The 12,698-nt window shown below is 45.1% G+C and overlaps 1 protein-coding gene across 2 annotated transcripts in view; it reads right to left on the bottom strand.

Annotated features, from left to right (window-relative positions):
* Window positions 1–12,698, bottom strand: part of reln (reelin) — an 80,069-nt gene that overhangs the window by 37,251 nt on the left and 30,120 nt on the right. For both annotated transcript variants that reach the window (XM_062563207.1, XM_062563208.1), the window contains exons 4-5: window positions 11,175–11,313; window positions 2,086–2,156 (exon numbers count right to left, since the gene is read on the bottom strand). In XM_062563207.1, the coding sequence (XP_062419191.1) occupies window positions 2,086–2,156; window positions 11,175–11,313 (210 nt within the window). The remainder of the gene's footprint in view (window positions 1–2,085; window positions 2,157–11,174; window positions 11,314–12,698) is intronic.

The following is a 12,698-nucleotide window of genomic DNA, read 5'->3' as shown; positions in this document are numbered from 1 at the left end:
GTATGCACCTTAGTAGTTTCATCTGAGGTTGTAACTGCATTGGCCGACGTCTCTTCTGAGGAATACGGTCCGGGCTGCACCACAGCGCGATTTGTCATTTTTGAGTTTCATTTCGTTTCAATGTCAACACCCCTCGCGCATTCCACTTTCATGGCTTTTGTTATCTGCACAGCTCTTTTGAAGTCGCAGGTTTGGGTTGGAAAGCGGAAGAGGAACTGACTGTGCTGAATTAGAGCAGAGCGGAGGAAAATGGTGCTTGTCCCTATTTGAAAGATCCACAAGAGGCCAGAAAGGACCGGGCCCGATTCTGTCAATTCTCTCATCTCTCTGTCTGCCGTCACATTGTGTCGCCCCTGGCGCGGTCATTTCTCATTTGTAATTTTCATTTGCTGCCGTATTTCACAAACGGAAAGTCTGTCAAAGGACTTAGTCGACACCAAGATCAGCCACACGGTGTCTACACTTCTACACTTTTCTTTTATTAATGGTTTAATCGATCACTCGCTCTCCCCAACCATCAAATCACCTGCTATTTATGACCTTCCATTTTCTCATTAATATACTTCCATCTCTTCATTTCATTCAATCCTCAAATCTGTTCTCCACCAATTAGATGAAAGTCGTCACTAACCTGTAGCTTAATGTATTGTATTTCTCGGCTTTTGCTTTTATTCTAAAAAAAACTATTTTCTCCCTCTTTTCTGAGGTAGTCCTGGCAGAGACACCAATAGAACAGTTACACACATACAGGTACAAATGAAAATAAACAATGAATTAGCAGAGGGGATCAGTAACACGACATGGAGTCTTCAAATAGTCCATGATCCTATTTTTTCAATTATGCATAACTATAAAATAATCTTGTGTAAAGTGTCTTTGATGAGGTTAGAACAACTTAAAGAGCAAGTTGACCACCCGTTCTACCTCGTTGTCTCTGTAGACCGTTTTGCATTACCTCAGTGATACTGTTTGTTACCACGCCCAACGCGTCACTTCCAAAGCCCTGCGGGGTCGAAATCTCTGTTTTCCAGCTCGTCCGCTGTGAGCAGTGGTGTGTTAGTGGGATCCTGCAGGGCCTTGGCACGCAGCAGCTAAGTGACTGGCGCTGGCTGCGGCGGTTTCCTTCGCACGGGGGAGAAGACTGGGGCAGTGTGTCAGTGGCGGCGAGAGGACGAGCTCTCGGGGCGAGGAGACAGAGGAGAGGAGCCATCTCTCTCTCTCTCTCTCTGTCTCTCTCTGGCCTGAGCCGGAGGCTCTGTGCGCCATCTTTTCTAAGTGGCATCAGGCCATGGAGTTGAGCGCTCTCCTCCCTCCGTGTGCTGCAGTCATTTGTCGTGTCTCCAATGACCTGCTGAGGGACACACTTGAAATGAAGTATGGCCTCAAAGGTGGTTTTTATTTTTCTAATGAAGACTAAGTATGTCTCAAAGCTGAAATGTTGTTGTTTAGCCCCTGAAACATTTAGTGGAAACACCCCGGGCAGCAGTTGGGTGGACTTCTCCACTTCTCAGCATTAAAGTCACACTTCATCTGCAAGGAGGAGTCCTCGAGTGAGGTGGAGGCCTCTTTTCTGTAAACAAGCAATTATCCCCACTCAGCATGCAGGGTGGGACCACGCTGTCTGTCTACTGCTACTTTAGGCTGTCACTGAGAGTGGATGTAAGACGTGTCGGCCATAACGCGTAAATCTCCGGCAGAAAGAGAGAGAGAGAGGGAGAGGGAGGGAGGGGGGGGGGGGGGGGGTAGTTAAAAGACCCGAGTTTAGCATAAGCTGAAATTAAGCTGGCAATATAAGACACCCAAATATCTCTGGCTGTGGCTGCATCATTAGGCAGAAAGTGCAGCCATGCCTCTGTCGAGAAGAAGCAGCATATCGTCCATAATGTGCCATCCATACTCTGACAAGCTGTGCATGTGATGGACAGTAATGGGAGGTGAGGAGCACGCGTGTGCTTTAACATATATGTCTATTCATGAAAATCCTCCTGCTGGGACATCATAAAGGTGGGAGAGGGATATATATACGTATATATATATATATATATATGTGTTTATACTGATGCATTCCCTGCTGATGTTACTCACCTCCTTGTTCACAGAGCTGTTGAGCCAGAGCATCCTTGAAAATGATCTGTCCCCGAAACGTTGCTGTGGCTCTGAGAGAAAAGAGAGAGACAAAGAGAAGGAGTAAAAGAGCATTAACACAAATAGCACTTATAGGAGAATGTCCTTGTTATGTGAAGATGAATCCGGAACAGATGGCATCATTTCCCAGGAAACCAAAATGTGTTAAGGCACCTTCCATAAAAGAGAACATTTTCTGAGATTCATTATGATGTGACTTTGAGCTAAAAACAGGAAAACAGGCTTAACTGTGAATGAAGAAAAGGGTTTGGGACAATTGTTTTATATGAAGTGCCATTATTGCATTTTTTGTTAATCGGTGTGCCATTTCAAAATGAAGGAACATTAAGATGAACTATTCCATATGAAAATGTAAATCCCCAAACGGTCCATCAATCCATCCATCATCAAACACAATGTTCCTACAAACACAAACCATCCTACGTACCCAGGTCATTTGGTTTTATTATTCATTCATTATTGCAGCTTTAACAAGAACAAAAGCTTTGTGCTCATATCGCATCAAAATCCTCCAATATCATCGGTTCCCTGCATCACCCCGCTGCCCTCTTTCAAGCCAGTGTGAGTCTACCTGCATTGAAAATGGAGAGATCTTCAACCAACTAAGAGGGTGAAATAGCAGGACAGTGGTACCCTTTGCACAGACGTCCTCTGTACAGGGTTGTTATAGAAAGAGCTCTTTTTTGCTAAAAGCCGGTTATCCTGGTAAAGATGGACACTAACAAAGCAGCTCTTCCTTTAGAAAAGCCGCCGCTATAGAGATAAAAAAAAACATAATACTACTAGTATTTCAGTAGTACTTCTATTACCACTATTAATAAAAATGCAAATAATATCAGCAATGATATAGTAAGAATATGTTGTTATAATGTCAAAAACAGGGGATAACAGCAATAGTTTGGTGGGTGACCAACATAAAAATATAATCCTATAACTTGGATACAGGGGGGATATCGATCGGGATGTCGAGGCGTATGGAGGAGAGTTCCTGTGCTAGGGGGAGACAACACTTCATTGTTAAATCAATATCACACAGTGCGACAGTATAACCTGCAATTTCCCCGTGAACAAACTCCAAAAGGGAAACAATCTGGGTTTTTAAGGTCAGAACCATGAAGAGGATAAATATCACAGGCATGATGTGTTTCCTCACTGTTGGAGAGGAGAGCTGTCGGAGTCTGGTCTCATCTTCCTGATCAAATTCTAATGTTGGAATTTGCGTTTAATTTTCAGCGTCGTCTGTGGCTTGTGAATCAGAACGGCCTCAAGCTAAAAAACACACACTGAAACACAACTATGTGCACCACCCACAGCCGGTGAGAAAGTCCCTTCAAGGAGCACTTGTGGAAATAAAAGGTCTCTTTCCTCGGTGTGTGCCGTGCAAGGACACACACTGCTGTCTCAGTGTTCAGCGTCCAGAGGCATTACACAACGTTTCCTTTTATCTGAGTCAAAGCTCTGAATGACCTCATCGGGAATTTAGGTTCACTAAATTGGACGTGTGTGTGTGTGTGTGTGTGTGTGCTGTAAATATCTCACAACACGGGCCGAGACGACGAGGATAAACTTCACGCACACAAAGCGGTGGGTGCCACATCCACTTTGCAGACTCGGCCCCCTTTCCTTTTCTACCGCCCCATGTGACCTCGGCCCGCCACGCCCACTCAGGCCTTATATGGGTGCCAAGGCATTTACGCGTTCATCTCAGCTCATGAATAAGGAAATAGGCCACTTATCAATTAGTAAAAGACGTTCTTGTGGCTTCGCAGCGCTGGGGAGAAAACACACTTAATTACGCTCATTTCAGGATTGGGTGAAAACTAATTTGAGTTTGAGTATCCATGAATAAAAGATGCCGCGTAACGAAACAGCGGGTGGTTATGTAGGAACAAGGCTTTTAAATATTTACTAAACACAGTCGCAGCTTAAGTTCACCAAAAGTGCCGCGGGGACAGGGCGCTCTGTCAAAGGGGACATTTGACCGAACACACACACACACACACACACACTGTGGAAGAAAACCTAAAAAAATGTCAAACGCAGTAAAAATAATAAAAAAGTACCGCAAGCGTAGAGTACTTTAGTGACTGTGAATAGCTGTTATTACATGACTCAAATGGAAAAAGCTGTTGTATTTTTGAGGGAGTTATTTTTAAATTGCAGTTATGCAGAAGTCTCTTTCAAAGTAGCAGCAGCACCTGTTTGTTTCTAACGATGTGGTTTTCTTTCCCGCCACAACAATTCGAAGGAATTCTACAATGACAGGATGAGATATATTCAGTGGAAAATAATGCTTTTCCTTTGAAAGCGTGTGTGTGTGTGTGAGCGGTTTGACTTGATAACATGTGCGTCGTTAAAGCAGCAGCCGGGAGAGGGCATTTAGTCGTAGCCGGAGAGAGTGTGTGATCATCGCAGCGCGACGCCAGCGTCTGGCCCGCCGTCACACTCCAGTGGCTCCTCAGCGTGTGTCTCTCATTACCGCCTCCACACACACACACAAACGCACCTACACACACACACAAACGCACTCACTCATAAGGAGATCAGGACTAATACACATAAAACATTTATTGAACATCTGAGTGTTAATTTGACTTTCTTTGGAGGGGAAAAAAGCAATTAAGGACCCTGACGTGTCGCCGATACTCCGAATCAAACGAGAGATCATTCATCTTGTGAAAATGAGTGTCATCCTCAACCCTCTCATTAGTCCAGGGGAGCAAATCTGAGAGATGGCAAAGTGGGAGGGGTTGAGGAAGAGGCTTGAGCGAGAAAAATGGGTAAATTGAGGGGGGGGGGTTTGGTCAGTGGAGACGGAGACGGGGGGGTTGGATGGCCTTGTCTCTCAAAGTCCTCAATCAGCTGTCAAACACCGAGGCCTTGGAGATCCAGTCCGCACGGACACACGGACACACACACACACACACACACACACACACACACACACACACACACACACACACACACTCGGAGCCAGATATGAGCTTTAACATGTATGCAGATGGACAGGCTGTCACTCAAAGAGCTCCCAAAAGGCCCCGCAGTGGGTAATTACCAAGCATGTCTTCCATGTTAGATTACATGTTGCTGTCGGCCATAAGTATCCCTCAGGAGCAAGCTTGACAGTTTTCTAACCACATACCCTCACACACACACACACACACACACGCACACATACACGCACACACACACAGATAGACAAGGACGGTGGATTTAGCCTGGAGCAGTACATGTGCAGTTTAGTACAGAAACTGCTATTTTAAAATCACACAAATATACACTGGATACAAAGCTGACAAACAAACCTTTGTAACCAATTTTACAAAAAAGAACTAATCGTTGAGAACACACACGTTGACTTCGCTCTTGTCCCCTCGTTAGACGACTGTCTCCCATCCCGTTTGAATCCCAATTAAAAGGCAATTTTCCCTCGCAGCTCGCGAGGCTTGTTGGTAACTATGATTAATATGAGGCGCACCGACCGGGTGCAGATCCAGTAGCCAGCTCTGATTTGGTGCGTTTGGACGTAACCCTTTAAAATAATACACCCTAATTGGTTGATTTATCTTGCGTGCTGAGGACCAGCTGTGGTTTATTGCGCAGCAATCAAGGACAACGGGTTGAAAGGACGGAGCGCCGGGAAAATGGTGAAAAGTGAAAGAAATACGAGGATGAGAATCTGCTGCTTGAGAAAATCCCAGAGTAGCTCAGATGAAATGTACAGTAATTTTGATTGCTTTGATATATTCACATCAATCAGGGCGTGAAAAGGCAGGGAAAAGGGCCCGGCTTCTTGGAATCACATTACTCCGCTCTCCCTCCTTCCCTCCCTCCTAAATTAATTAATTGAAAAAAGTCTCTTGGAGAACATGCAAATTTAATGAAGCTCCACAGAGGAGGGATTTGGGAGTTGTTTGGCAAATTACCTGCTTGTTTGCACAGGGGACACTGAGATTACGGCTCCAAGTGCGGCCAGAAGAAGCGTGGTTACTGCTCCGCTGGCAGCCGGGAGAAGAGCAATTTACCGCGACTGTTGGTGAGTAATAATTAAGAGCATGAGGAAAAACAACAGCAGTAAGGACTAAACACGGCAGTATGGTGTTTATTTAATTCTCGTCACGATTTTAAAAAATGATTTCTGAGAAAATCCGCTTCTTAAAAACCTTTGTCTCCCGTCTCAGAGACGAATCCATAATGATATGGAGAAAGTCAACAACAGAGCGATGAAACCCTGTGACAAGTCATGTCCGTAAATCATCCCTTCAATTCATTTTTTAGGGGGAACGAAGAGTGCAAAATGTGATCAAATGATTTCTTAAAAATAAATAGATCGGGAGAATACTTCCTCTCCCCTGAGCATGCTTCATTGTGCCGCACTCACAACCAAGCGCCTTCTTTTGGATCCCCGCGCTCCATTTCATCTTAAATTGATAAGGAGTTCACCGTCCCAGCAGGTGGAGCCGTGACCTCCTGATGAGTCTGTAAAGGCGGTGCACCGCAGATGTGATGTAGACAAATTGTGGCGGGATTGATCACAGCCCTGATGTGTGATATTGTGTGTGTGTGTGTGTGTGTGTGTGTGTACACAGGTGTTTGTATTTCATCACAGGGGTCATGGCCCCTCCCTGGGGAAATAAGGCAGTGTCCTTTAGGGGGGACAGCAGCAGTGAGTCCGCGTTGTGATCTGTAGAGCAGATTCCCAAGGTTCTATTTACTGTTGAATGCTGGGAAACTGAAACCTTTGAGATGTTTAAGAAAGTTAAATTAAGTGAGGAATATAAGTGATGTAAGGGTTTCTGTCTTGAATGTGACCGTGTGATGTATGAAAATTGGAATTAAATGGGTGGGCTGTGTCATATTTGCAGCTCTTTAGTTGGTTCGCGGAGGACCAACGTGGCCTGGATTCATGCTTGACATTTCTACCCTTCTATTTCTATATCTACAATGCCACAATGCAATCCCCTTGAACCAATCATTCATGTCCCCCCGGGCCAAACGTCTCCAGTGACTCTGTCACACGGCTTTCATGAACAGGGAGCTCATTAACCAGTGACTTTATGTTAAAACAGAACACGAGATTGACGTGAAGAAAAAGGAAATCGATGGAGGAGACTAGTACCAGGAGAATTGAGTTAGGTCATCTGTCAGCCTAATGCCTGAACTCTGACCTACGGCCTCTGATTAATGTCTATCACACTCTCCAACAGATTATTGTCATTAAATGGAAAGGTCAACTCAAATAATTTAATTGATCACTTTATCAAGGAGCAAAGTGACGTGTTTTTGAAGCTTTTGTCAGAGTATGGACGTGAATAGTTCTCCCATGGCCCTGAATGATCATCAAAAGCAGCCAAACCAGGCTCACATGCAGCACTGAAAACACGTACGATGCCACACCATACCTCACAAACGTCATGCTGCAATACATCTGCCTGCCTTCAACAGATGGCAACATCAACAGAGCAGCAGCCGGCAGAGTTACAGCACAGGAGTTATTGCCCACACAGGTAGCTGTGATGTAGAAAAAAGAACAACTGGTAATTGCATTACTAAATGATGATGTGCAAAATGTTCACATTCATTCATGACAAAAGCGTTCCTCGGAGAAGAGAATCACACGCAGCCAGGGATGGAACATCCATGTGTATGTTAACAAATGCACCCCGATAGCGGCCATACGCAAGCCGGAAGACCTCTGCACAGCGCTCCAAGTGGTTGGATGTGTGTCTCTGAAGGATCTGCCCAAACACACTCCTGACGGACTGCCTCGGGGCTGCAAGTGAAGCAGAATGAAGGCAAAGAAAGGACGAGACACACCAGTGCATCTGCGCGTTTGCCAGAGGAAGCTATTAACCATTCTCACCTCCGCTAAGTGCACAGAGGCATTCAGGAGATTGTGTAGTCGTGTGGACTGTCATGTCTGAGCGGAAGGAGAATGAAAAGTGGGGCACAACCGTGTTTCTAGAGCCAATCGTTAGAGCTTGAGTTAGTTCTTTATGTTTTGTATGTAAGAAAAGCATCGATCCCGTCACCAAGCTTCCATTCGAACGAGGGTTGCAACATGTTTGTGTTTCGGTTCAATATTGCATGCAGCTTCCTGAATGCATTCATTTTATTGTTGTGTTCTTCTGTGTCTCTGCAACCTTCTGTGTGTTGTGCTTATGACATTAATGTTTTTAGTGTCTAGCAATACAACATAATCTTGTTTTTAGTTCCGGGTTGATATATAACGTAATGATCGCTATGGTACCTGCCTTGCAGTTTAATTTCTTAATACATGACATGATCTACAACAACAGTGTCCTGAGTAATGTTTAGATCTGTATTCATTTTCTATATTCTTTTATTATTTATTCACAACCTTTTTAAAAGAAAAAGTAAATTATCCTTTGTAATTTTTGTGTCCAGGGATCAACATCTTCACCTTCAGCTTGTTTGTACAGCAGAAATATTACAATATGTTTCTAAAAGCTCGCTGATGATTTTCTATGGTTTGTATAGTTTGAATCGTTTACATAATGTGTGTGTGTGTGTGTGTGTGACTGTGTGTGTTCCTCCTCCCCTCCTCTCTTCCAAGGCCTTCCCTTCTCTTTAGGCGGCAATTTACAGCCGCCCAGAAAATGAGTTCTTCTGGGCGCCAGCGTCACTGCACTCTATCACTCTCCTGCTAGGGATGTGTTACACTCCCACCGTGTCGCCCATAAAACTCCTCACAGGCTCTGCATCGCTGCAACGGGGGTGGGGGGGGGGGACCGGCTCCGGCCCGGCGAAGGACACGGGACGTCCGCGCCTGTAATTTAAACACCGGCGGGCGAAGCCCCTGTGGGAGATGAGCTGTGTGAGGACGGGAATCCTTATGGGCGAGGACAAGACATTGCATTATTTACATTCTATATGTCCCGCACAAATGTCTTTTTGAATCATCTGAACGCCTCTTCGAGTGATTGTAAGATTGGATTTGAGTAGTAATGCTGAAATGATACGGCACCCGACGTGGCCCCAGCTTTGGGCCGCTGAACCTTCCTGGTGGAGATGAGAGCTGTGAAGTGGAACAGGGTGCAGTAAGTGTGTGTGTGTGTGTGTGTGTGTGTGTGTGTGTGTGAGGGGAGCAGTCTGTCGCCAGCTGGAGTGTGACTGGCTGACTTTGATAAGGTCAGCCCGCGGGGGCCCCTATTGTCATACGGTGGTGGCCCCCTGCCAGCCGCACTGTCATCAGCGCAGGCACGCGCAGTTTGCCGCTTCACGGCGTACACACAGCGCGCGCATGTGGACGGCACACGGCGCGCGCATGTGGACGGCACACAAACGCAGGGGGGGTGGGGGGAGACACACAATCCTCATAAGCCGAAACACGCTGAACGTTGTGTTTGGTGGGAGACAAAAAGGGCAGTAAATCCGTTATCCGGATATTATGTAAAAATGGCAGCTCCACTTCACCACAGATGAATCCCTTTCCATCAGTCTCTCAATAGAAGTCATTGTCTGATACTCTATCGTGTCCCTCCAGGAATTCATTGAGGAATTGCTGCCAAAATGTTTAATTTAGTTTGGGGTTATAAATGAAACATTGATGTCTTTCAAATCGGGAGAGACGAGGAATGGTGATAAACAAATTTAAAAAACCTGGGATTAGTTTGCAGTTTTATTCAACCATCCGTTAAAATTATATGATAACAACATTTATTTAAAAAACACACTTTGGAATGAAAATGACCCGTGTCAAATATATAAATATGTCCTGGGGGTGAATTTCTCAAAGAGCTTTGTAAGGCGTCCTCCCTTTTCCTCCACACTTCTGCAGCAACAGCTGCTAATTGCATTTTGACTGATGATCAGCATGAGGCTGTAAATCACCAGCAAAGATCACTAGAGGGAAAGACAGTTAGAGGATGTTTCCAACTAATAGAGATGGAGAAAATGATGAACAGAACCAAAAAGGACAAAAGAAAGGGGAATACAATTTAGTAAAAACGAAAGACAAGGCTGTTCTCAATTCTATGAGGCTCGATCTTTCTCCGGCTTTGACGCCATCAAACTAACATGCGAGCTCCAGGTGACACAGCAGGTCACGTCCCACTGATGCTGTTCTCACGGATGGTGTCGTGTTGACATGAGTCCTCTGGACTAGTGACGGGGAAACGTTTGGAGCTTTTATACTGCGTTTGGAGAACTAATGGGCACAGGTTTGGTTTCCACCTGTCCGTGGTGTTAACAAATGGCACTTCCTGCCTCCACAGATGCTTCACGCATTAATCGGGGGTCCAATGTGCACTAATTGACAGCTGGCCAACCAGTGTCTACCCAAAGGTTTGTTGCTGTAGGAACAGTGTGCATCATTTAGGGCGATTTATTGTCCAAAATGTGATCAAATATTTCTATCTATGCTTTCATTTAATGCATAATCCTCTAAAACCTTTGTTCACCTCATCTTAAATTGAGCGGGGTGAATTCAGTTGTGACTAAATAGAAACTAACCCATACACACTGCTCCTTTAAGACCCCGGTAGAAGGAATTTCTCCTAACCAGTGCTTATGCGCATTGCCACAGAAGAAGAGCATTGTGTCCTTGTTACACCCGTCCTCGGGGAAATGGGTGGATCGGTTTAATCACTCACACATTTTCCAACAACAAAACAAGCAAAGTGCATCGATGGAGAAGATACGGATATTAAACACACACACACATACGCACACCTACCACTACACAGGCCGTGTCAAGCGAGGTACAGTACTATCACACAGACACACACTGTGGCCCTGGTTTAACCTCTTTCCAGTTATTATGCATGCTTTCTCTGAGAGGAAGGCCTCTTCACATCCTGTCTGTGGCTCTGACGGAGAAAACAACGGCCCACAATTAAGGCTCACTGGGTCAATATGGAATCACACGACATTAATGGCTTTTCATATGAAAGGTAACGACTTCCACCATACGAGTCAGTCCGAGGCAGCTGTTTAAGGTCCGAGCCCGCATCTCAACCTTTCGTCTCTCCCTCAGCCATCCTCTGAAACACTCTCACATGACTCACAGAAAGTTGACGCAGCCGGTGCCGGGTGGGGGGGCGATCCAGACGAAGGTGAAGCTGGTGGACGGCTGGTGGCTGACGTGGGAAGCAACCACACTGCAAACAAACTGGGTTCCACCGAACTGGCGCTCGGGCATCACACCTGGAGGACAAAAGAATAAAAGATTTATATGGAGATAGAGGAAAAAAAGGTTTCCCGGGAAACATCTGCGATGTTTTTGCCATCCAAAAAGGCAATTAGTAATAAACATTTATGATTAGATACATTTGACGTTGTATAAGGAACAACATCGCCTTTGTCAGAAATCCACATCCAAAGGCAAACAATTAACAAAGCACGAATGTGGTATTCATTACTATATTTAATTCATGGTCTCTTCTTTTGGATTGCCAATTCTCAACAGATTTTAAAACATGTATCCATAATCAATACAGTCCAACCTATCACCTGCTCGTTCTTTTGACCCTCTCCCTCTCTTCTCCCTCCGTGTGATCTGACACTACACAGCGCTGCTCTTATTAATGACTGCCTGTGCGCGGCTATGATTGCACCGATGGAATGACATCATGTCACATAATCTTTTCACTGAGGGCGAGGGCAGGACGCCGCGAGAGTCCTCCATCACCGCACAGAATATAATTCACCACACAAGTGTGCGCCTCCCACACAGCAATCTGAGAATTTCTAATGACTTTTTAAAACGCAAAAGTCAACACAATGTTGTCCAGGGCTCACGGAGCAAACACACACTCGGTCGGGTTTCAGAAATGTGTGTGTGACGTCCCGTGTGCTGCAGCGCTGTGGCGGCCGGCCTCGGCCTCTTTATGACCCGCAAACACAATGCTGTGATCTCCTCAATCACCACCCAGCTCACCGAAAACCCAATCAGCAATGATTAATAACATCGGAGCTTTAATATCCCTTTAGTCAATATGCAAATCAATATGCGAAGATTGTGTGTCCATGTGTGTGGTGTAAAAGTAATTATTTAAAGATAAATAATTCCGCCCATTTTCTGACAGTAATAAATTTGACCCCACGGATTGTCCCATTATTAAACACAATGTTGACAGCACTATAAATGTTTCTGTTTATCTCAGCCAGCTGTTTGCATGAAATCTATGTAGATGTGTGTGTGTGTGTGCGCGCCACGGGGCGAAAAAAACAAGTTATCATTGCTGTTGAGACAAAAAAATGCTAGAAAAACAAGCTTGTTTTTAAATGGAGCATACATGTATTTATCTGTTTCCCCAGCGGGCTTCCCACAGGTTTTCTTGTTCTCATCATGGTGAGACACATAAAACTCTCTTTAACTAGAGTTCAAACGGAATAATCCTCAAAGCTACATGATTTAAAAAGGGCTCACGTGACAAAAAAAAAAAAAAAAAACATACAGTATGGTTAGGTGTGAGTGCGTGCATCAGATTTACGAGGCGTCGCCGAGGAGCTGCTGGTGTGGAGCAACGGGCCGAGATTGTGATCGGCCACTAATGGAACTGCTGTTCTCCAATCACCTCTCCGCCACA

This window comes from Pungitius pungitius, chromosome 6, assembly GCF_949316345.1.
Source record: "Pungitius pungitius chromosome 6, fPunPun2.1, whole genome shotgun sequence".
NCBI classification, from domain to species: domain Eukaryota; kingdom Metazoa; phylum Chordata; class Actinopteri; order Perciformes; family Gasterosteidae; genus Pungitius; species Pungitius pungitius.
Note: the sequence above shows the minus strand (reverse complement) of the source record. Positions and strands in the feature narration are given on the sequence as shown.